General features: G+C 57.5%; 10 protein-coding genes across 10 annotated transcripts; 6 read left to right on the forward strand and 4 right to left on the reverse strand.

Annotated features, from left to right (window-relative positions):
- Positions 1-53: 53 nt before the first annotated feature.
- On the reverse strand, positions 54-2,762 carry C8Q71DRAFT_823915 (MFS general substrate transporter). Its single transcript, XM_047926250.1, has 6 exons — positions 2,634-2,762; positions 1,903-2,571; positions 1,676-1,851; positions 1,130-1,622; positions 488-1,077; positions 54-429 (listed from the first exon to the last, which is right to left on the reverse strand). Exons 2-6 carry the CDS (start codon positions 2,279-2,281, stop codon positions 358-360), a joined length of 1,710 nt encoding a protein of 569 aa, XP_047775650.1. The 5' UTR covers positions 2,282-2,571; positions 2,634-2,762; the 3' UTR covers positions 54-357.
- Positions 2,763-4,294: 1,532 nt separating this feature from the next.
- C8Q71DRAFT_687424 (interferon-inducible GTPase-domain-containing protein) lies at positions 4,295-5,290 on the reverse strand (the record flags this gene model as incomplete). Its single annotated transcript, XM_047919815.1, has 1 exon — positions 4,295-5,290. A coding segment is annotated over one exon (996 nt), but the record flags the coding sequence as incomplete, so codon positions are not given.
- A 2,743-nt stretch (positions 5,291-8,033) lies between these two features.
- On the forward strand, positions 8,034-9,789 carry C8Q71DRAFT_242937 (ribonuclease H-like domain-containing protein). The gene is made up of 7 exons (XM_047917244.1): positions 8,034-8,211; positions 8,265-8,723; positions 8,793-8,847; positions 8,908-8,989; positions 9,047-9,177; positions 9,237-9,515; positions 9,571-9,789. The coding sequence occupies exons 1-7, from the start codon at positions 8,132-8,134 to the stop codon at positions 9,628-9,630; spliced, it is 1,146 nt and encodes a 381-aa protein (XP_047775652.1). The 5' UTR covers positions 8,034-8,131; the 3' UTR covers positions 9,631-9,789.
- Positions 9,790-10,507: 718 nt separating this feature from the next.
- On the forward strand, positions 10,508-12,073 carry C8Q71DRAFT_909826 (NAD-binding protein). The gene is made up of 4 exons (XM_047929063.1): positions 10,508-11,206; positions 11,269-11,544; positions 11,605-11,766; positions 11,819-12,073. Exons 1-4 carry the CDS (start codon positions 10,804-10,806, stop codon positions 11,857-11,859), a joined length of 882 nt encoding a protein of 293 aa, XP_047775653.1. The 5' UTR covers positions 10,508-10,803; the 3' UTR covers positions 11,860-12,073.
- Positions 12,074-12,168: 95 nt separating this feature from the next.
- On the reverse strand, positions 12,169-14,355 carry C8Q71DRAFT_775440 (AP endonuclease). The gene is made up of 10 exons (XM_047924601.1): positions 13,905-14,355; positions 13,680-13,847; positions 13,541-13,624; positions 13,362-13,476; positions 13,195-13,294; positions 13,121-13,137; positions 13,033-13,064; positions 12,976-12,983; positions 12,807-12,915; positions 12,169-12,749 (listed from the first exon to the last, which is right to left on the reverse strand). The coding sequence occupies exons 1-10, from the start codon at positions 14,327-14,329 to the stop codon at positions 12,341-12,343; spliced, it is 1,467 nt and encodes a 488-aa protein (XP_047775654.1). The 5' UTR covers positions 14,330-14,355; the 3' UTR covers positions 12,169-12,340.
- A 120-nt stretch (positions 14,356-14,475) lies between these two features.
- On the forward strand, positions 14,476-15,316 carry C8Q71DRAFT_775441 (uncharacterized protein). The gene is made up of 3 exons (XM_047924602.1): positions 14,476-14,908; positions 14,962-14,976; positions 15,035-15,316. The coding sequence occupies exons 1-3, from the start codon at positions 14,710-14,712 to the stop codon at positions 15,196-15,198; spliced, it is 378 nt and encodes a 125-aa protein (XP_047775655.1). The 5' UTR covers positions 14,476-14,709; the 3' UTR covers positions 15,199-15,316.
- An 815-nt stretch (positions 15,317-16,131) lies between these two features.
- On the forward strand, positions 16,132-17,441 carry C8Q71DRAFT_878497 (carbonic anhydrase; the record flags this gene model as incomplete). The annotated part of the gene is made up of 3 exons (XM_047928442.1): positions 16,132-16,263; positions 16,325-16,419; positions 16,477-17,441. The coding sequence occupies 3 exons, from the start codon at positions 16,132-16,134 to the stop codon at positions 17,045-17,047; spliced, it is 798 nt and encodes a 265-aa protein (XP_047775656.1). The 3' UTR covers positions 17,048-17,441.
- On the reverse strand, positions 16,788-18,316 carry C8Q71DRAFT_775444 (mitochondrial import protein Pam17-domain-containing protein). Its single transcript, XM_047924603.1, has 5 exons — positions 17,893-18,316; positions 17,724-17,813; positions 17,448-17,667; positions 17,357-17,391; positions 16,788-17,304 (listed from the first exon to the last, which is right to left on the reverse strand). Exons 1-5 carry the CDS (start codon positions 18,253-18,255, stop codon positions 17,248-17,250), a joined length of 765 nt encoding a protein of 254 aa, XP_047775657.1. The 5' UTR covers positions 18,256-18,316; the 3' UTR covers positions 16,788-17,247.
- A 13-nt stretch (positions 18,317-18,329) lies between these two features.
- C8Q71DRAFT_243006 (uncharacterized protein) lies at positions 18,330-20,310 on the forward strand. The gene is made up of 3 exons (XM_047917245.1): positions 18,330-18,648; positions 18,710-19,551; positions 19,616-20,310. Exons 2-3 carry the CDS (start codon positions 18,735-18,737, stop codon positions 20,005-20,007), a joined length of 1,209 nt encoding a protein of 402 aa, XP_047775658.1. The 5' UTR covers positions 18,330-18,648; positions 18,710-18,734; the 3' UTR covers positions 20,008-20,310.
- Positions 20,311-20,956: 646 nt separating this feature from the next.
- On the forward strand, positions 20,957-23,175 carry C8Q71DRAFT_243037 (uncharacterized protein). The gene is made up of 4 exons (XM_047917246.1): positions 20,957-21,274; positions 21,635-22,226; positions 22,286-22,823; positions 22,878-23,175. Exons 1-4 carry the CDS (start codon positions 21,092-21,094, stop codon positions 23,074-23,076), a joined length of 1,512 nt encoding a protein of 503 aa, XP_047775659.1. The 5' UTR covers positions 20,957-21,091; the 3' UTR covers positions 23,077-23,175.
- The last annotated feature ends 19 nt before the right edge of the window (positions 23,176-23,194 follow it).

Consider the following 23,194-nt stretch of genomic DNA (forward strand, 5'->3'; position numbering starts at 1 on the left):
ATTCATTGCGAGCACAGGCTGCTTCGGCCGGCTTCGGAGAGCGCTCCGAGTATGTCGAACTTCTCGCAGGCACCAGATGTCTAGTAAAGCGCGCGATTATGCTAATGTATTGCGAGTACTCGAGCGGGTATGCTGGACAGATAACTTACACAGCGCATCTACCCATGACTCTAGCTAGTGTGTGGTGTAACGTGTGGCGAGAATGCTATGCGGTGTGAAGCGAGGCAGAGAAACTCTAGGATCTTACCCGGGTGCGGAAAATAGGACATATGATGCACGGGACGGACGAATGCGGTGGTAGGGAAATAGAGGAGGGAGGTCGCAGGAGAACGTAAACGAAACCGGAGGAATGAACGTCTATGCAACCGCACGCTTTGAGCGCGCACGGATGGCTTTACCGTATCGGTAAAAGAGGAACGGGATAGGAATCTGCAAGACGAAAGTCAGTGTCATAATGGCAATCACCACCGAATGCATGCAAACTTACCATAGCAAGAGAGATGAAGCCCCAAACTGATGCCGCCCAGCCGTTACCGAGGTTGTGGTACATCGCCTCGATGAACAGCGGCATCGCAGCGCCGGACCCGGAACGGATGACGGTCTTCGCAGCAAGCGCAGACGCGACATAGCCGGGGAATGCGTCGATGAGGTACGCGTTGGCGGAGAAGTAGATGATGACCATGCCGAAGCCGAAGGGGATACCGGACGACACGGGGCCGACCCAGTTGCCACCGCCGGGCATGACCACGGGCGGGCTCGTCCAGCCGAAGATGAACAAGGAGATGGGGACGAACCAGCATCCGATCATCATACCGACGAGACGGTCCTCGGGGTCGGCCTTGCCGCCCTTGGCCGCTGCACGCTTTTGATAGTTCTTCTCGACCTGGGGCGTGACGAAGAGCGCGATGGCGAGGCCGATCAGGACGGAGCAGAACGTCAGGCCGGTGTGGCCATCGTCGAACTTGTACTCCTCGGCGAAGACGACGGGGAAGGAGAAGAAGAACGCGTAGAGCAGACCGTAGATGAGGGCGATGTACATGGACATGAGCAGCAAAATGGGCTCAGTCACAAGCATCTCTGCGAAGTGGCGTCAGCAGAGTGCCGGCGTCGAATGATACGAATGACTTACGGAAAGGACGGATAAGTGTCTCGATGACAATGTCAGAAAGCGGTCGCTTGAAGAGTTCCTGCTCGGTGGTGATGTTCGGGTTGCCGGTCTCCTTCCGCAGCCGTGCGGCACGACGCTTCAAGAGCACGGGCGCGAACGTCTCGGGGATGGTGCAGCAGAAGATAGCGATGACACCGGCGAAAATCATGTTCACCCAGATAATCCACCGCCAGCCGATATTCTCACCGACGAAACCACCAACGATGGGGCCGAGGACAGGTCCACCGTAAGGAGCCGCGGCGAACAGGGCAATGGCGAAGCCACGCTCATTGTTGTCCCAGATGTCGGAGATGGTACCACCGGCGAGTGTCAATGGCGCAGACGCGAAGATACCGGCGAAGAATCTGCAGATGAGTAAAGTCTGGATGTTGGTGGCGACGGCGCAGGGGATGTTGAAGATGACGTAGATGAGATTGGGGACGATCCATAGCCATCGTCGGCCAATGAGTTCACTCTGTCGCATAATCAGCCGGTGGCACTTAGATAGCGGTAAGAAAAGTGACATACCAGAGGTGACCAGGCAAGAGGGCCGATACCGAAGCCACAGACCATGAGCGATACGCTCAAGGCGACAACAACCTCGCCGACTTGAAACTCGTCTTGGATGTCAGTGAAGTCACCCGTAACGACTGCTGACGCGAAGGCGACCGCAACGACCGACATCGCACACACGCCGGTGAGGTCTAGGATGCATGTCAGAACCGGAGGACGCGAATGTGGCAAATACGACTTACACCACCGGTAGAGGTTGGACCAATTACGAGGATCCTCCGGGTCGTCTGGCAGCCATGTTACCAACTTCATGTCCCGAAGCTGGGCTGCCTTTTCCGGATCCCGGAGGGCTTGAGGGACGTCCGACACATGCGTAGGTATTGGCCGTAACGCCTGGTCAGCTGGAACGAAGCCCTCCTTGGCCACCCCACGATATTCGTTCGTAAGACCGCCGCGATTGATATCGGTGGTGATGAAGGGAAAGGAAATATCGGGCTGGTTCTCATCGTGCGAGCGTGGGTTGGTGAGCTCCTGCCCCTCCGTGTACCCTGCGGGGCGGTAGATGGGGTGCTCGTCCTGGACGACCGTAGTCGTCTCGCTGTTGGGGATTGATGTGGGCATGTCGTAAGATAGAGGAAGGGTCGTGAAGGGGAGAGGGAGGGGAGAGTTGTCGGGGACCGCGGTGTGCGGAGGAACGGGAAAAGGAAAGTGGAGATCTGTGCGGGGAGTGGGTGCCCAACATATATATGGGGACCAAGGCAGCGGTGGCGGGAGGAGGCGGAGGTATCCGCGGACGATAGCCGGAGACGGGTCGACCAAATGGCGGAACCAGAGACTGCCTACCCGGTGTGGCTTTTCGCATCCATCTCCCGACGCATGTCTCTACCAGGCCAGTCAGCCTTTCTCCACATCTAGTCCGTTCCCGCTCGATGTCAGCCGTTTCTTCGCGCAATGCAGGGTCTGGCACACTCACCGTCGTCTGGCGGGGTGCAGCGGTGGTCTCCACGCGTGCAGGTGACTGCTGAGGAGCGTTGGAGAGAGGGAGAGCTGATCCTGAACCGAGTCCAGTCCGACGTCAGTGCAGACGTCCCGGCGCTTCGGGAACCTGCATGCCGGTTATCTCCGCAAATGGGAGGTGCGGGTCGATCAGCGCTTACCAAGCCGTCCGCCGCCTCCCGCCACCCGCCGGCGGGCCCATCTCCGACCCGCCCTCCCGCCATCCGTGCTAACTTACCGCCTGGCCGTGCTCGCTGTGCATCCGCTTGTCCTCGCTGTCCCTCATTATCTGCGCGCCATCGTAGTCCAAGCGCAGTCGCAGCACTGCACCAACCTGAAACACCGTCGACTCACCGCACCGGCTACGTCGTGTCCGTTATACCGACACACATTCCGGATCGCTGAGAGCGATGTACCCGGTCGTTGTACGCGCGATCGGAAGACAGCCTGCGGTGATTGAGATAGCGATTCCTCGGACACGGAATCTAGGCCTCCGCTGCAGCGGAAAACGTGGGATTGCCATTTTGACTCGACTATTCTTGTGAATGTCCTTGACGACCCGATGACCTGTCGCCGACCCGCTACCTGTTGGTCAGTCTGCCAGAGACACCTAGCTGCGCCGCGCTGGAGGGTCGACAGGGCCACCGACCCGCTCCATGTCGCGGTTTCATACAACAGATCGGAGGGGAAGTAGGAACAGCCTCGTATTAGTCTCTCGTAGTCCGCGAGAGCGTGGGCCGGATCCCGGCCTTCTGCTGGCCCGCAGGCGCTCGTTTCCCGCGCTCTTTGCGCAGCGGGCTCCGGTATGCTCCTTACCGCCGTCGGTCGAACCATGCAGTTTGTTGATTATCGCAGATGGTTACATACTGGGCTGAGACGTCGCAGGATGATAGTGAATTCCAATTGTTTTGTACGGTCATGACAAAGCAGTATGTTCGATAATTACTCTTCAGCATGAGTCTCACGTGCATTCACTATACAGGAGGGCGATAGTAGCGTTTGCCAATCGCACGCAGTTTGCTATCAACCATGCCTTCCCCGAACACCTGCAACTTGGAGGCGGCCGACTTCGCTGAATTCCTCTGACTCGGCCGCAGTACCTACGCCATTCTCCCACTCAGTCGCCCCAAGCTCCCGTCCGAGCTTGGCCCGAACCAGAGGGCAGCGCCGCACTCTATGTAACTGCTCAGAGGCTGGGCCCCGAGCCCTTCGCAAGATCTCATCGTGCGCATCGGGATGAGGGCGATTGTAGGTCCATCGGAAGGACTCGGGATTGGGCTTCGGGCCTGGTCCCGACGGTCCCGAAGCGATCAGGCGCCCGCTGATTGCCAAAAGCGTCCATCCGCGACATACGGCCGCACAGTACGCTGGCTCTATTCGGGTTCTACGATTCTTGATGCAACAGCTCGGGCTACAATACCAGAGAAAAACTGTTGCCGGTGACACACTAGCAAACGGAATGAAGTATACTCGGTCATCGATCACTCCGCTATCATACAAATCATGCGTACTAGTGTGAAGGTCAAATTGGGGGAAAGCGACGGCTTACGACAAACGGAAAATGCTACCAAGGGCACCGCGAATTGCTTGCGAGGCGACAGATTCTGCAGCTTGAGATTCTACCTCTGCCTCTACCACCCGTCGGCGGCGGGCCTCGCCGAATAGGTCCTGCAACAACTCCATCTCATCGAGGAGTCCTCGTGGCGGCTTGTCCGGCTTGGACTTCATTTTCATCACGCGGACCAGAGATTCCTTGTCGACAAGGTAGACTCGCTGAGCCGGTAGCTTTGCGGCCTCCAGGTTCCGCGCGACGCTCGCACGCGTCTCTCGAACGTATAATTCGCGCGCCCGCTCGAGATCGTCAGCGTCAGGCTCATCGGCCATGTCCTCGGCAACGTTCTGGATGTGCTGCTTGGACTTGGAGCGCACGATGTAAGTCGGGATCTGGAACTGCGCGCAGTTGCGCAGGATAGCGACGTCCGTCACGGTGAAGCGATTGTCGAAGAGGACGATGATACAGTCGAAGATGTAGAGCCCCTGGTCAGTGAAGTACTGCCAATCGGGGATGGACAGCGTGCCCGCGCCAGGGACGTCGTACCACACGAACGGGTTCGCAGGGTTGGAGTCGGGGTATCGGGCGATGACACTCGTGGTCTCGACGACGCCCACTGCTGCTGCGCCGCTGTCCTTGCTACGGAGGCCACGGAAGGCGTTGATCAGAGAGGACTTGCCGCTTCCCGAATTCCCGGCGATAGCGAAGTGGAAGAGACCCTCCCTGTACTGTAGGCGCAACTTCGTCTCGCGGAACTGGGCTAGTGTAGGAATGACAATAGGCTGGATACCGTCGCGCAACTCCTTCTCCGCCTTCTCGCGCGCAGTACGGGCGTCGGCGGCCCTCTTGTCGGCCTCTTGACGAGCCGTGTCGGCCTTCTGTTGCTCGGCCTGCGCCTTACGAGCCTCAGCTTCCGCTTTGGCGCGTTCTTCTCCTGCTCTTCTGGCGTCGTCCTCAGCTCGCTTCCTCTGGTCCTCCGCGGCGCGTCTGTCTGCATCGGCCCTTTGGTGTTCATCCTCAGCCCTCCTCCTAGCCTCTTCGGCACGAAGCCGTCCCTCCTCCTGTCGACGGGACTCTTCTTCGAATTTCGCTCGTTGTTCGTCGGATTGGCGTGCTGCGTCCTCCGCCATGCGTCGAGCTTCTTCAGCCTTGGCCTGTTCGGCTGCTGCGGCATCGATAGCCTGCTGTTGTTCCTGCGCGCGGCGTTCTAGCTCTGCAAGGACGGGGTTCTCGTGAACCTCTCCGTGGCCGAAGAGCCATGATATGACGCCTCCCATTGTCGAAGTCGTTACAAGGGGTGGTACCTAGTGATCTGGCACCAGGTGATCATTTAAGGCATTGTAGGACGGTCAGAGTGACGACTGTACGTACCAACAGTGAGGGATTAACAGTCGAGAGGAGATCTAGTCACAGAAAGAGACGAAAGGAGGTACCTTATATGCTGCACACCCAGTGTAAGACGCAGCCCTATCAAACCTTTGGCTCTAGTGCCGTGTATCGCGCAGAACCTTCATGGCGCACGCGCACAGCTTTTCCTCGACTGCAACGCGCCTGCCACATGTTCTCTCTGTTTGAGGAATCCTAGTAGAACAGCGTCACCACATCAGAGCTCCTTGGACCCGTACCACGACGTGGTCGAGTTTTTCCCACGCTTTTTGCTGGGCCAAGGGAGGACACCGGGCAACGTAGAGAGTCTCCGTACGCTCTCTTCTTTGCCTAGGATCCTAAAGTCGACAGCTCCCCGTCGCAGCCGATAGCCCGTCTTCTCGCAATGTCGAGTCGACCAGAACACTGAACGCCAGACCCCGTCGCCACGGGTACATCCGACCTCGTCGCGATGCATTCCCGCCACCCAACCGCCATCCGAGGCTTTCCCTCGACTGGTCTTCAGCTATGCCCAGCCGTTGCGCTCGCTGTTTACGGAGCAGCACCTCGAAATCCATAGCCAGGCTCACGCCGGGCCCATCCCTACCACCACCACTCGCCCACCATCACCACAGGCCTCGAGAACGCTTGACCGCAAAATCCGGAATTCCCTCGTTGGGGCTGACACGACGAGCCCGGTGAGCGGCCGGTCCCAGGACTTCAAGACAAGTAGACCGCCGGAGAAGGTATTGAGAGGAGGAGAAGGAAATGGACCGTTTGTTGTCATCGTTACCCCGGACCTTGCCCTACGTTGACACTCCCTATGCTGCCCTACATCGTTGCCTCCCCATTACTACATAAGCCTCATGACATCACTCCGACCCCCCACCATCGACTGCCTACTGTACTTAGTATAGTAGGACCGCGTCTTAGCACGACTTTGTTTGCTTGTTGCGGTATATAAGTGCTGAATTCATCATCATCATCATCAGCGTCACCACATCTGGGCATTCATCCACATAAGCTCTCAATTAGAAGGATGTCGCGGCCCTGCACATCACAGAAGTCAGCTGTGCGGATTGGATGAATTCTGCACCGATCGTTAAGATGAGGACTTCTCTCAACGGGGTTGGATAAGGAACCGAGTGCCCTGGTTTGCGATGATCGGACTACGAGCCACTGCACATCCTGTAAATGAAACACTCATGGAGGATATCTCTCAATATCGTCCTGCGCCCCGAGGTCGCCACTAGGATGAGTGAAGACATACGAACGTCTCTGCGTATTAGTGAGATCTTGGGGAAAAAAGTGAAGAAGTGCATACGCGGCACGAGTTCAACCTTCCGTTGAAACCTTCCATTGAGGAGAAGTGCCCATCTTCGTGCCATGCACCTTCAGACTGGGCATCTCAGGGGATATTAGGTTTCATGCATGGTGGAGAAGTCAAACCACAGGTGGGATCCGAACGCTGTGGTCGATAACATCTTAGAAGTCGGCACACGCCTTCAGCAGAACCCAGACCGTTCGGATAGTGCTGTGAGAAGTCAAACCGCAGGTGAGACTCGAAGTTTAATGCATCGCGCCATTCCAAACGACCGTCGCTTGCGAAGGGCTGCCTACGCCGAGCAAGGAGAGTGTCGTCAGTATTACGGTACAGCACATGCACTGCATTTCACTTACCCCTCTGCCCCAATCTTCCAGAGGCTTGCCTCATGGGAAGATCGAAACCATGTTACTCTCCCATTGTTGCAGATGACTAGACGGCGCCCCCCGTAGAACTTACGGGTTGTGGCCTATGCTTCATGAACGGTAGAGCATCAAGAGGAAGACTAGGTTCGTCTGCACATGCTCACTTAATAGAACCTGATAAAAACGGTAGAATTCCGGAGTCTAAACGTGGTAAACTTCCAATTAGCTTGCCTCTTCCCTGAATGGCCTCAAATGTCGCGGACACAACCAACGGCATGGCGTAGCCAGGTCGGTTGTTTGTCTACAGCGCAACAAGCAGATAGATTGCTTCCACGACGACCATGAGATAATGCGCTTGTGAGCTGTTATTTGCGTCACAACGGTGAGAAGCAAGTTTGGACGTCAAGAAAGCTAGTTGACATAGCGTACTACTAGGGGCCGCAGCAAGTAAGTATGTACCTTTGTGGTGGTTGCGAGATCTGAAAATCTAACGAGCCACAGGCGCGTACGATCATCACGTGATAGACGCGTTCCTTGTTATCGGCGTCTAACATATCAGCTCAGAACATGATACATCCTCCCACGTCGGTTGCGCAGACGGACCTGCCTAAACTACAATACACAGACTGCACTACTCGGCTGTGATACTTCTCTGGGTCCCAGAAACTCTTGAGGGCCCACCATATCGCCATCGATCTGTGCGGAACTGCGGCTTGTAAACTGTGGCGACCAGATCTGGTTTGATCCTCTTCACGAGGCCTCTACGACCCTCAGTACTTGATCTAGGACCACTCGCTGGGCACAATAGGCAGCGTCCTCTGGTTCGCAGTTACTCCGAAGCAGAAGAACCTCTCGCACCACTACACACGATGGGAACCGGAAAGACGGCAGGGAAGCCAGGATATTACGCAGTCGCTAAAGGGCACACTCCTGGGGTGTACTTGACATGGTGCGTCAGCCATATGGCGGAGGAGTCTAATGACACGCTCACTCGTTATACAGGGATGATTGCCTGCCGCATGTGAATGGCTTCCCGGGAGCAACGTACAAGAAGTTTACGAATGTCATAGAGGCGGAGGCGTGGATCGAGGCTGTAGGAGAAGGCAAGGCAGGCTCACGCTCTACTGCTCCAACGACCGCACGTCCCCCTATATCGAGGCCCGCACAAACCTCTGCCCCGACAACCACACGCTCTGCAGTAGCTGTCCCATCTACGTCGCCGAGATCTCCTGCGAAGCCGCGCTCCCCGACAAAACCTGTGTACTCGGGCACAGAATCGGGCGTCGTGGAAGGGTCCTCCACCTCCCCGAACTCGAAGAAACGAAAGCGGAGTTTGGCCGGCCAGCCTGTGCAGGACGAGACGGGCTGGCAGATCGTGTACTCTGATGGTGCTTGCAAGGGTAACGGTAAGGTGGGATCCATCGCAGGCATTGGTGTCTGGTGGGGACACGGCGATGAGAGGTCGGTATAGCTGTTTGCTTCGGTCTTCGTATCGTCGCTGCACACTCAACTGACAATGTCAACGTACAGGAACCTGGCAGAACGCTGTCCAGGGGCGCAGACAAACAACCGTGCCGAACTAATCGTGAGTACTACCGCATATACCCTCAATCACGCAGAGATATCCATACAAACGTCGTTGCAGGCCATCGTACGCGTCCTCGAGACAACGCCGCACGATAGGCGTTCTCTACTCATCAAGACGGACTCACAATACAGTATCAACTGTAAGTCTCCTGATCAGGCCTCAGACACTCACCTGACATCCGTCATCTCTTCAACAGGCTTCCAGAATTGGCTACCGGGCTGGGAAGCAAGGAAATGGATCAACTCGAAGGGCGAGCCCGTGAAAAACAAGGAGCTCATCCGATATCTGTCCGCGCTGCTCGATCAGCGCGCGCTCGAGGGACAGAAGGTACCCCGCGTCCCGCTGCCTGTACGAGACATCGCACTCATTACTGCTCATCCTTCCAGGTCCGGCTGCAATATGTGCGCGGACACGTTGGTGAAGAAGGCAACGAGGGAGCAGACTGGCTCGCCAACATCGGTGTGACGCGGCCCGAGCGCCCAGAGCGTGACTGGGAAACGCTACGCGCTTCTGTGCAGAATGCGCCTGCTGTAGACCTGGACCCCATCGCATTCGCTAAGCCTGAGGTCCTCGTTCCCCCGGAGGACAAGAACGAGTTCGAGGAGACGTCGCAAAAGCTATTCAGCGTAGACGCGGATGTGCCGATCAGCGGTGCGGAACTTGAGGTGAGTATATGCGGCACACTCGTGCTTCTGAACGTACTTAGATGCGTCTCTCCAGGCATACGCGTCCGCTCTTGCGGACGACGACGATCTGTTGTGGGATCTCGAGGATGACTGAGTCCGTTTGGGTCGCCAATGCATCTGGTCTGTACCCCAATCTCTTGTAACGTTGCTGTATTGCTATCGCGAACAGGTGGTCGCTGTATGAATAGTACTCATGAGGAAGTAAGTCTCCATTGACACGCTCGAGGGCGCTAACTCATTGGATACCTCACATGGAAGTGGTATCGAACGCTCTCAGAGCTGACCGCCTGCACTGAAAATGGCATCCTTGAACATATTCCTATCCTTCACCATAGACTTCCTGTGATAGAGGACTGCCTAGACGGGTGGTCAAGTATACCACACTGAACGCAGCATCCTAGATGTGATGTCCGCCAACTGGGCGCCGTATCGTTTCATGCAAGTGGATTGGCATGATGCTCCTGGATCCATGGAGCCCTTTGACTAGCGCTCCAGTCAAGCATCAATCTGTCGCTCTCGATGGCTGGATAGTCACCAGGGTCATGTTCCGTGTATGTGTTGCCCTGTCGACGTATCTTCTGACCGTTCGCTCCCCTAATAACAGGTCATCCACTGCCAGGGCAGCCCGCCCCCCTTCTGGGGCACTATGACGAAGTGTGTCGATCGCGACCCCGCAGCGAGAGCGGGGGTGGCGGGGCGGGAATGTACACCCCTCAATCCTCGTCCCCATGAGGCTCCTCGATCCTGAGGCCGCGTCTCGCTTATGGCACAAAGCAACGCCGTTTCTGTGCTCGTGCGCTCATCGTGCGCTCATACACCTGCTTGTAATATGAATTATGACCGGTTACAGCGCCAGCCGACCCACTTTCTGCTGCATCGCGAAGGTGATATGCGACGGGTCGGGGCGCCAAGATGGAGCGTGCGAGCAGCATGGGCCCAATCATGTCTCGCCACAGTCCTGGACGTCGTGGATGGGCGACTGTGGGGATAGGGTCCTCTGACGTCATTCACGACTTCGTCGGTGGGACGCCACATGCGCTCCCCGCCGTGCTGCTGTGGCTCAGCCTCAGCGCTGGCCCATAGCCGCACTTGGCATCTCCTAGCGCACGTCCGTGGCGCCTCCTAATCCCGATCCTAGCTCAAATTTCAGGCCAGGTATATATACCGCGCCGTAGGGCGCGGTGCCAGCCCACAACAGCGCGTTCCCAGATTCCCCCTCTTGACGACTGCACGACCTCTCACGAACAACTTACACGCTAGACGACCGATGAGCATGCACAAGGACGACCCGACCGTCTTCACGACCACCGACCGCCTCCCGCACGGCCAGAAGTTCGTCCCGGCCGAGGACGGGGTGAACGGCCATGGCCCACAGCGCGTCGCCCTCGTCACGGGCGCGGGCCAGGGCATCGGCCGCGCTATCGCGGTGCGTCTGGCCAAGGACGGCTTCGACGTGGCCGTCAGCGACATCCCGTCAAACCGTGCGCGCCTGCAGGAGACCGCGGAGGCGATCAAGTCTGATGCGGGGAGGAGAGTGATCACGGTCTATGCAGATGTGTCGAAGGAAGACGAGGTCAAGGCGATGGTAGATACAGTAGCCGATGAGCTTGGAGGGCTGGATGTGATGGTCGCGAACGCGGGAATGGCTATCCTCGAGGAATTCATCGAGTGTGAGTGCACGCTTCTACCGGGATGTCTGCTGTCGTCATCGACTAACATGCTATGGTGGCAGCGAAACTACCCACGTGGGAGAAGACATTCGCGATCAACGTCTGCGGGGTCATGCTTTGCTACAAGTACGCTGCGAAGCAGATGATCAAGCAGGGCCGCGGCGGGCGACTCATCGGCGCCTGCTCCATAGCAGGCAAGCGTGGCGATCCAAACTCGGCAGCGTATTGCGCGAGCAAGTTTGCAGTGCGCGGTTTGTCGCAGAGTGCGGCGATCGAGCTTGCGCCGCACGGGATCAATGTGAACTGCTATGCACCGGGGGCCATCCACACGGAGTTCTGTGAGTGAAGTTCGGTCGCGGGGCGTGCATCATCGTGGTACTGAGACATGATCCCTACAGTGGACAAGGTAGACGAGAAGTACACTCAGGAGGAAGGAAAGGAGCGGGGCGCGTATATCAAGCAGCGTGCGGAGGCTATTCCGCTTGGCAGGGTGGGCCAGCCCGAAGATGTCTCCGGCATCGTATCCTTCCTTGCTGGTCCGGACTCGAAATTCGTGACCGGTACGTTGGTCGCAACCCCTTTACCACGTGTACTCACAGTTGTCTTCTCCAGGTCAAGCAATTACGGTTGATGGCGGAACTCTTTTCGACTAAATGGGCGCAGATGGACTTCAGCTAGTTGCTATACCTGACATAGAATCATACACGAGCATCTTACAGTCACGGGGACAAGTGTACTCGCGGCGCTGGGAGTCGGGACGCTCAGTACAAGACGTGTTATATAGCTGTATCGATAAGATGTAGCAAGAATATAGACGTTGCAACGACTGGCTACTGTCAATAGTACCAGGTGCAACGCACAGTCTTATCCAGCTGACTACATACGGTTGCTCTGCCAGTGCGGCAGCAAGGGTACGCTCAGGCTGACGCGCGAGGCCAAGGAGCCAGTCCATCGCGAGCACGTTCACGGCAATCAACACGGTGGTTATCGCAGGTTACTCTATCTATCCTTTCAAAGCCGACGCACCAGTGCGGTCGCCAGGTCGTTCGACGACGCGGCGCCTTTCGTCAGGCTGGGGACGGTAAAGCTAACTCGTAGATGAATCAAGTGATACGAGAGGATCCCAGAAACTGATTAGCCTTCCTCGCTACAGCTCTCGCAATGATCATCACCGCCATCCTCCTCCTCTTCAGCATCCTTCGCCCCCCTCTTCCGCTTCCCCGCCTTCCGCTTCCGTCCTCCTGCCTCCACTCCCTTCACGCTCTTCCCCTTCGCATCGTGCTTGCGACTCGCTGCCTGCACAACTTCGCGTATCTCTTCCGTCCAGTCATACATCTTCGCTTCCTCTCCCTCTCCATGAACGCCATTTCCGAACCGGTTGAGTACCTCAACTTCCTTCCGCCAGACGTCCATGCCCTCCTTCCCAAGTCGGCTCGCACTGGTGCCTGGCTCGTCATATGCAGGGGTCTCGAGTATCAACGGGAGGTCGCGCGTGCGTGGGTCGGAGAGGACGTGCGCGAAGGTGGCGAGGCCGAGCTCACCGCTAGGACGGCGTGTTTCAGTGATGAGAAGGACGAGCACGCGAAGGAAAGAGACACACAGTCCGATGTTTTGGTGTCTGTCTTTCTTGCTCCCTAGCGTCCCTTTGGAGTCGTTCAGATGCATACCGCGGAGGTATTGCAGCCCGACGTCGCGCTCAAACTCGGCCACTACGGTTTGTGAAATGGAAGTCAGTGGCACAGTTTAGGCAGCACTGCGCAAAGATGCACTTGTTTCGCTGAGAGACGATGAGTGGCTACAGTAAATACTCGTATGCGTGCACTCACTTCCAGCCTTCATTCGTCCGGATGTCATAGCCCTGCGAGAAGTGTTAGTAAGGTACTCAGTCACGTTAACTAGATCCGGGAGACGTACGGCCGCAAACATATGGCCTGTATTTGGGCAATGGATCAGAGCGCTACTCCCGTTGACGATGCGTCACCACGCACATGTATCCAAGCAGACGCCGACCCGGCTCTTGTCTTCTACTTGTGTGATGACCCCTCCAAGCTCGGCGAAAGTCGAACCGATCACATTGCCTGACCCTGCCTTCATACACAAATTGTTTACTAATCCACAGACCGGAGATACGACATCAGGAAAGCAGACCGCTTACCATATTCTCGAGTACGATCACCACCCGCTCGGTGTCTTTGTGCGCACGATTGATGCAGCCGGCAATGAGCGATAGCGACTCGTCCTTTGTGGCTACGCCTACAGTTGAGCCAGGACTAAGTCGCAGAAAAGCATATGCTCAGTCACCAGCAGGAGGTCAGAGAGGACGCCGACGCTCACTGGAAGTTGTACAAATGCAGGCCGAGCTCCTCACATCGTTTCAAGTCATCAAGGAAGCATTCATACGACTGTTCGCGCTTCTTCCTATTTTGGATCAAGGTGAGTAGGTCATAATGACGGCAGAATCAGCAGCGCATACTCGTCAGGGTTACCCAAGTTGACGAGGTAGCTTCCGTGGGGTAGGATGTGGGAAGCTGAGTACCCAAATGTCTTCATTCGCGCTTTGAATGCAGATATAGAGATTTCTTTCATGTCTGGAGACGTCCATTTGCGCTGTGACTTGAGGAACAGCGCGAACGCATTCGCTCTGTCCATGTCAATGCTCAAGGATACGGCAAGACGATTACACGCTCTTGATACTCACCCTACGGAGGCAGCGTTGACTATAGCGTTCTCTACTCCGCCAGCGGCTGATACGTGTGGCCCCACCTTCCAGCGATTCGTCGTCCTCGCCATGAAATCCTCCGGTTTTGGCTCTGGTGGAGGGCCTTTTCTTCGTGTCCTGGGTTTCTTTGTGGGCTCCGTAGGCTCTATGTTTACTGGCAACGTGGCCAGCGTATCCTGTGAGGATCCTTGCAGTTGAGACGCCCCATTTGCGGCCGCAGATGCTGTGGCTTTCCTGGCACGTTTGACCGGTCTTGGACTGAGCTCAGGCTCCGAGTCGAGCTCGCTAAGCTCGCTCAAATCGCGCTCACTGCGGTGGTTTGTTGTAGGCACTGATGTGTGTGTTATGCTCACAGAATTAGATGTAACGAGTCTAGCGCTACGACGGAGAGCGATACCAGACATCTTGGAGGCCAGTGGAGGGAGCACAAGCACAGGGCGCGCATCGCGGCAGCTTGAGCGCGTCCAGCCGCGCGACAGGTCACGATCACGTGGAGGTGACGCGGTTACGGCTGAAAAGGCAAGTGGTGCGGACGCGAGGGTGGCGCGCCGGCAAGGGCATGGCCCACCACCGCGCTCACAGGGCAGTGGTGCATTCGGTCACCGGCCGAGCGGCCTGCACCGGTGCGATGATGTCAGTCGTCCGTCCAGCTGTGGTGGCCGCCTCTATATAACCCGTCGTGTGCCGTGCTCACCGTCTTCACTCACCGTCACCGACCACCTCATTCTCGACAACAGTCACAAAGTCTTTGCGCTCTTACGAACCTCACGACACACCATCCATCATGAGCCACCTCGTACCGCCCCAGGAGGAGAAGCGCGACACCACCCAGTGGGCAGGCAAGTTGCCCGTCGACCACGAGGTTCCTCCTCAACACACGGCCCCGGGTATTGCGGCTGTCAGCAACGGCAATCTCAACAAGGATGCCGACTTTCTCGTTGCGCCGCAGGAGGAGAAGATCACAACATCGAGAGCAGGCAATGGTGAGCCGGAACTATCTCGTGTGTCGGTCGATTGGTGGCTGACTACACGCTAGCACCTCTTGATCGGGGTACGTGTTGACCACACTGACCGTCAGCCGCGACTGCAATGACTCACGTATGGCTCAGGTCTTGATCGGCTAGAGAAGGAGATCAACAAGCACGGCATTGCAGACGACTCGACCAGCGATGAGCGGGCGCGAAACAGGCAGATCGCTAGCTCCGTGCTCTCTGGCGGGGCCGGTGTCACAGGAGAGGATCTCAGCACGACGGAGAACAAGCATATTGTGTAAATTCAAGGACAACCCATATAGAAGTCGCGTCGGCATTGTGTATCAGTAGTCATGTAACATAAATGGCACATTCACCAGCGTCGCGAGTCGGACTCGCGACTGTTCTTATAAACTGTTACATGTTGAGAGGTCTAGAGTCTCCTGGTCATGCTTGCAAAGACAAGCAACGAGGTCAGCGGGCAGCCATAGGTCTGCAAACGGTACCGGTGCACTGGGGCCTCTACCAAATAGTTTGGCTGTTCAGGAGGACTATCTAGATCTGCGCTCGTTCGTTGATATCATACGCCTGTATCGTCGCTGGACGCTCATGACATCTGAGTACGATGAACAAGCGGGCGCACGGGAAACAAGTTTGCACCGACGTTTGCTATCTCTCAGTCTGCCTCGACTCTACCAGAGATACGTCCGGCGCGAATTCGAACTTCACTAGCACTGTCAAAGTGTCCCCTACGGTATATTCGGTGGCCGCTGGGCCACGCTGCCATGTTCGGGTTCAGTACCAGGGAAGTTGGAACGGACGTCGACCTTGTGCGACATGCAGACCATCAACAATTGAGACATCCTTCCTATCTTGCTGATTCCCGTTGGATATGGTTCAAACGTTCATCTGCTCTCTGCTCAGCGCGTCCAATCAGCAGCGCGGATCACCGCTCACCATACCGCCTCATCCAATCGCAGTACTGGGTAAATCTGGTCTGCCGTCACTAGAGCTCACCTCTGCTTAATATCGGCCCTCCTGCCATGCATGGTCTCATCCACCTAATAATATCCAGGCAAGAACCTATAGCGAAACGACACACTGCCAGTGTCGCATCTCGCCGGAGCAGCGGCGAGCGTATAAAAGCCCAGCACATACAACACGAATCTTACCCAGCGCATACAACACGAATCTTACTCAAACGACGCCATCCCTCCCGCCATTTGAGCACCAACATGTCCGGCTACGCGCAGAAAGACACCACCATCTCCAACCTCGTCAGGAGGAACGAAGACTGGGCGGCTGGCATTGAGAGGATTCATCCGGGAGCGTTCCCCCGTATGGCGAGGAGGCCGCAGCAGCCAAAGGTACCGTGCAGAGTAGGAGGGTACTTGGCCCCGCCCACTTACGCTTGTATTTGGCCCCAAGGTCCTCTGGATAGGCTGCTCCGACTCGCGCGTCCCCGAGTCAGTCATCACGGCGTCCGTGCCCGGCGACATCTTCGTCCATCGCAACATCGGAAAGTGCGTACTGTCGCCGGCCGACATCATGTTCCAAACATTTACTTACCCATCGCATAGCCAGTTCTCCGCTGACGACCCCAGCGCGGCGTCCGTCGTCCAGTTCGCCGTCCAGAGGCTCCGCGTGTCCCACGTCGTCGTCGTCGGGCACACGCACTGCGGGGGCGTCGCGGCCGCGTTCGAGGCAGTGAAGGACGGGCTTCCCCCAAGCGGACCGCTCGGCGGGTGGCTTCACCACCTGATCCACCTCGCTCGGCACCACCCAGATGCCACGGACCTCACGGAGGCGAACGTCGTCAGCGCTATAGATCGCGTCAGAGACTTCATCGAGAAGATGGAGTACCTCGATCCTCGCGGCGAACAAGAGTTCCAGCAGGTCACGGTGGTGGGCATGGTGTACGAGCTTGAGACGGGGCGGTTGAGGGAGCTGGGACGACGGGAAGTCTGGCCGCCTCAAGAGGAGGCCGATGAAGATGAATCGGATACAGCCACGGTGTACGAAGCTGGACGGTACGAAAACCCGCCATACGCAAACGGGCAGTACGCAGACGAACCGTACGAGGACGGCGTGTATGAGAACAAGCCGTACGCCAATGGAGTGTATGCCACCGGTATACCTGTATACGTATGATGGTGCTGCTCCCTGTACCGTTGTTCCGTTTGTCATACCGGGGTCATGCATCTCTGTATGATACTTCCTAGCACTATATGCCTGGTGAATGAGCGCGTCCGGATGCACTGTGGTCCATTAATGAGGGAATGAATTGTTAGGCTACCTCTTCTCTAGTTGCGGGTCATAGCATGTGCATTGCAACAGAGTCAACGTGTGATCTAAACATCTTCGGAGAAGTATGCCTTCTTCTTGTACCTCGACTGATCCCTCAACCACTGAGGACCTTGTGGTTAGCATGTCTACATCCAGAAACCAACTTGCGCATACCTGTCTGTATTCATGCAACGAGCCAATCTTCTCGCCTACGCACATAGCACATCAGACGATACAGTCCGACTGGAGCACAGCCTGAACGCACCATAGAAATCTGGCACAGGGTTTGTTGCGCTCTGTGCGGTAGGGTCCACCCGATTCTTCACGATGTGTTGATGGAACTCGCGGTCGCGGGCCTCGATGAGCTTCAGCGTCCGTCTGTGGGACATCCGCCATATTGAAGAGCCGACAATGGGCCCTACGAGGTAGCCCATGGCTGCGCACGCGAGGGTCGAAAACCCATACACGATCATAGGGTCCATGTTCTACGCGAGGTAGGTCAGTTCCTCCATAAAAGTAGCTTAGCGTGAACATGACGCACAAAGATGAGCTTCGTGGGGTCCACATCTTGATTTCCGAAGTACATGATGCCCCCCGTGAAGCCGCCAATGATAAACGGTACAGACATCGCCTTTCCACCAGGACCATACGAAGACGTACAAGACGAGTTATGAGCGATGTTAAATCATGTAGTAGTACCTGCGACGCACCGTCTCCCATCTCCGCTTCTCCTTCCGGATAGCAAGGTAATCCGCCCACGGCAGCGTCTCCTGCTGAATCTCAGTGACCTTTCCCGTCCCGCTCCTGTACGCCTGTGCTCCGGGCGTCGACTCCGCAGCTACCTCCGTCTTCACTGCATTTGTAGAAGTGGTTGAAGCTTGTGCGGTAGTAGAAGGTGCTTTGGGTGCTGCCGCCGACTTCTTAGAGGCCTGCAGTTTGGTTGCCTTCGAGGACTTGGTGCGGACGAAGGACAGAGTCGCGCGTGATCGGGCGACGTCGAGCGACGCGATGTGCATTGAGCGAGAACATTGGATTAGAGGCCGCAGAGAACGCAGCAGAGTAGGGTTCGACATGGAGGTTGTAAGCAAGAGCAGACTGGACTGCTGAACGTCAGTAATACCACAGAGTTATGACGAAGTGTACGAACCAGGCTCTGCGCTCTGGGGCACTGCAGCACAAATGGCAGCTACCAAAGATGGTTGGTCTCCCACGCTCTTCATCGGCGTGGGCTGGGGACGACGTCTGGATCCCTCTTTTGGGCAGCCGTCCTCCCGAACCACTCTTCCGCTCCGAAGCGAGAATTGGCGAGCCAATCAGAGAGCTTGTTTCAACCCAAGTTGCCATGATTGCGGGCGCCAGACATGTGAGCTTAGAGGCTGTATCAAACGATAAGTAGGGGCCGAGTAGTAGCTCCGAGTCGCCCGGCTCATTCTCTCCCCCTCCCTATACCTCCTCCGCCAGCACCGGTACGTCCGCTTTCAGCGCGTTATGCTCGAGCTGACCAGACAATGCACACTATCACAACAGGTGCGGCGAGACTGTGACATACACGATGCACGTCGCCTCCGTCCTCCCGCCCGAGCTCTTCGACGAGTCGATCGACCACCTCTGGGACGACCCCAAGTCGCTCGCGGCGTGTGCGCTCACATGCCGCGACTGGATCGGGACGAGCCGCCTGCACCTCTTCCGCACCGTGCGCATCCAGAACGCCAGCCAGTGCGCCCGCTTCGAGGCGCTCCTGCAGAGCACGCCCGCCATCGCGCGCTGCGTGCGCAGGTTCACCGTCAGCGCGGAGTACAAGGGCGTCGATGAGGCGGGCAGGTCGGTCGAGGACGATGCGTGGGTCAACGCCGTAGGCGGGTTCGTGCACCGACTGGAGCGGGTCACGACCATCGGGCTGTCGCGCGTGCGGTGGCATGCGCTCCTGCCGGAGACGCAGGCGGCGTTCGTGGACCGCTTCGCGCATGTGCGGACGCTCTTCCTGTTCGAGGTGCGCTTCGAGGCGTCGCGCGACGTGCTGGACTTCCTGGGTGCCTTCCCCGCGCTGAACGAGCTCTATTTCCATGGCGTCGCGTGGAACAAGGAGAGCCCTGCGCCGCTGGGTGCGCCCGCGGACGAGACGGCCATTCAGGCGATCCGGCAGGCGAAGGAGTGCATGCACCTATCGTACCTCTTCCTGGACTCACGCTCGTCGCCGACGCTCGTCACGGAATGGCTGCTGAGTCACCCGTCGGAGCAGCACCTGCGCACGATCCAGCTGTGCTGGAGGGAGATCGAGAACATGAAAGTGGTCGGCGACCTGTTGCATGCGAGCGGGGCGTCGCTCGAGCGGCTGCTGGTGGAATTCCCGTCCGGTGTGCCTGAGGAAGGTGCGACACTCTGCCATGCGAGGCTGGCTATAACTGATGCTGACCGTCGCGCTCCGTGGTGTAGCCGTCCTGGACAACCAGATTAGCCTGGTTCACAACACCGGCCTGCGCTCCGTGCGTTTCGGGGGGCTCGACGCGAAGGCCGCTGCGTCGCAAGGCTTCATGTCCAACCAACTCTTCCCGTGGGTGACCGCCATGATCTCGCAGATCAGCTCGCCGCAGCTGGAGGAGATTTCATTCGAGTTTGAAATTACCTCCGTGGCCGACCTGCTCAGCCTTGACTGGTCGCGCATCGACCATGATCTGTCGCGAGAAGAGTACAAGGGCCTCTTGGTGTACTTCTTCGTCGTCTGTCAGGACATGACGCCCAAGGTCGAGAAGGAGATCCGCAACCTCATCGCGGATCGGCTACATGGCCTGTGCGAGCGCGGGACGCTGTGCGTCTCGTGCGTCTAGATCCTCCAGGAATCGGATGGCGACGCCTGTATTATTGTGCCGGGTGGACGGGTCCGCCTGGCGTGCTTATTTGCTTGCTCTTGGGTTTGTTGCTTTATATTAATAGGGCTGACTCACTGGATCTCCTCGGGCTTGTGCTAGGGTAATATTTTGTAGACTATTCCTGGCTGGGATCTACCTGGGACTTACGCAGGGTAATTGTTGTCACTGGTAGATGTGTAACTAACTTTCCTCTACTCCTTGGGTTTTGTGGTATGCTGCGTGTATGTGCTATACCTCATGCATGTGCGTGTTTGTGAGCGACGATAGGGCGTGTCTCGCCTGTGCGCGGTCCCTCGGCTGACTGTCCATCGCCGGGGAATGCGACAGTCATGCCTGCTCGCGCGCGATGTTTCTTTTCCGTTACAGCGAAAATGATGCACGGTGAGAATGAAGCCCGTCGATCCCGAGCATCTCGGAGGGCGGGTGCGCATCAGCGGGCCGAACGATCTCCCCGATCGAGGTCTGCCCGCCCTCTTGGCATGTGCTTTTGCGACGCTTCAGTTTGGCTTCAAGGCTTACAGCAGCCGCTCAACAGCCGCTGCCTCCTCCGGGGCTCTGCACAACCGCGAATGCGGCCTTTGTCACACTCTCAGGGGCTCTACGCCCTCCGTCGGCCCTGTTTCCTGCCAGTCCGGGCTGCTGGAGGGGTCGAGGCGCAGCCCGAGCACCTACACCGACCCTCCGTCTGCAGCGCGCGTGTCATCTATGCTGACTATCCCGGGACCGACAGGGGCGCGAGAGGGCGCTCAGATCTGGGTGGACGGTACGTAAGCGGGACGGCATCATCGATCCTAGGCTGCGAGACGAGTGTGACAGATCTGGCCGGCACGATGAAAACGCACGCTCGTCCAAGCCTCTTTCCTCTGCCCGCCTCCTCCGCCGCACGCTTTCAAAGTTATCCCATGCATTTTCTCCTCGGCCGGCCGCACCGCTGCCACTCATATTAAGCCTCTAACGTGCAGGCGGTGTCGCGGGTGAGTGATGTCAGTTTCACCGCCCACTAGTGCCTACTCGCCGTTGACGCTGACGCCTGCGCATAGCCATGCGACTCTGTAAAGCGACGCGAAGGACCGTCGTCTCCATTTCTATTCTCTACACCAAAGTCCAGCCCTATGTCGCGTACTTCCACTGGTTCCGATCCGACATGAACATGTTCCTGACTGTGGCGAGGATCGTTGTCCCCGCGGTGGCTGGTGCGGCCATGGCATCGGTCGGGTTCATCCTGGTGAGTATTCATTCGGGGTTCCGGAGGGTTGGCGGACACTTCTGCATGAAGTTCTGTGGATGAGGCAATGGCGCGAGAGCTACGTCAACTACGGGCACGCCCTGTTTCTGTTCATACACGGCCAGCGGTCATAGAGTGGCGGTTACATGACGCGTCCAAGTCGTTGTCTTGATGCTGCAGTCAGTCTCTGCGAGCTCGACGGCATTGCCTATGGTCGCTGTAGAAATGGTCGGTCGCGATCTATCAACACGCTCCAGTGTGACCCTCATCCAATAACCTTCATATGCGGATGTGTCCGGCGATCCTCTGGCACACGAGCAGCTCGCATCATACAACCATACTGACCTTTCAAACGATCAGAGTGTGTTCGGTGCGATTGCCCATGCCCTTGTATCTACGTTCCTGGACCTACCGCCAGAAGAGCAACACCGGCGAGTCGAGCCCAAGCTTCTCGTCCCAACACTTCATTCTCGCAATGCATCGACTGCGTCCCTCTACTCTCTCGCTCTCTCGCACGATTCCGACTCGGTCACTCAAACAACGTCAGAAACAGTATCGTCAGAACAAGCCGCCCGTGCTGCAATTGAGAAAGAGTCACTGGATGACGTCCCGCCACCTCCCTCTCCCTCAATTTCGCGATCATCTTCAAAGATCGTTGCAAGTGGCTCCAACCTACTTCAACTGTCGAAGGAGGCCATAATCCGGAGTCACTCGCCCGTCCGGCGAATCGCGAGTCAAATACAGGAGGACCGCAAGAAGCGTCGGGCGACGCGCAAGAGCACGTCCCCACCTCACATCATAATCGCGCTCCCTCCGTCGCTAACACCGATCCCCTCTGCGGACCCGTCCACGCCCTCATTATCAGAGCAACAGTCCATGGCTTCGCACAGCTCTGATGCCGAGAGCCCACGGCCTAAGGTCTGTCGGTCCGTCACCTCGCCGGCCACCAGCGGTACGTCTCTTCCTCATTGTACAGCTCTGTTCTCGCTAATTCTTCCTCCCTACGCCCAGTCACATCTCCCAAGAAGAAATGGCTGCCCCGTAGGCAACACAGTACGCCACCGCAGCGACCGCCGCCCCTCCCGCGTACAGACCCGTACCAGGCACCCTACTTCTTCCCGACTCCCCTGTCCCCGGAGGCCGCAGACTACGTCCGGCAGGTGCGCATCAGCCGGGGCTCTACCACGGTCGGCGGGACGACGTTCGAGCAGCGGAAGGCATGCGAGCCAGGTTCCATCGTCGTGGGCGGTCCAGCGCACGCGAGGAGCAGGGAGACGTCAATTGACGGACGCTTGGATGGGATAGCCGAGAGCGCGGCGGTTGAGGTGGCTGGGGAGAGGGAGAAGGATGCGGAGACAGAAGGGAAAGAGTCGAGGGAGGAGGGTCCGCGGAAGCAGCCCCGGCTCCCGAGCAGGAGACTGTCGTGGCATCCGGTGACGGAGGAGCCTGCGTCGATGTTGTTGCAGGAGGAACGACCGTCGGTGCCTCGTTCGACTGGCTCTGACTCCGTCCCGAACTCGCCAACCAGCTTCCTCAGGAAGTCGCGCAGGTTCGTGGTGCCCTTCCGTTGTGCATGTATTCCTTCTGATCTCTGGGTCTCCAGCTTGCTACGTGCCCCGCAGCCACTCACGCCTTCGTCTGCTATAAGCGAGGCAAATGTGGCCGCAAAGGGTCGGTCGAGGTCGGGCCCGTCAGCGTCGCCTGATGCGCGGGAAGGCCCGCGAGCACGAATAGGAAAGAAATTCTCGCTGCTCGAGAAGATCCACCATCGACGCTCGTATAGCGGGGACAAGGCTACATGAGCAAGCACCCACCTTGCCCTCCAAAACGGACTCTGTGTATAATGGGGGTAGAGGAATGTTCTTCACGCAGGGTTTTGTGTTACATGTCGGTGATTCGTTCTAGTCTGAGTTGAAGTTC

This window comes from Rhodofomes roseus (assembly GCF_022264815.1).
Source record: "Rhodofomes roseus strain CIRM-BRFM 1785 chromosome Unknown C8Q71scaffold_20, whole genome shotgun sequence".
NCBI classification, from domain to species: Eukaryota; Fungi; Basidiomycota; class Agaricomycetes; order Polyporales; family Fomitopsidaceae; genus Rhodofomes; species Rhodofomes roseus.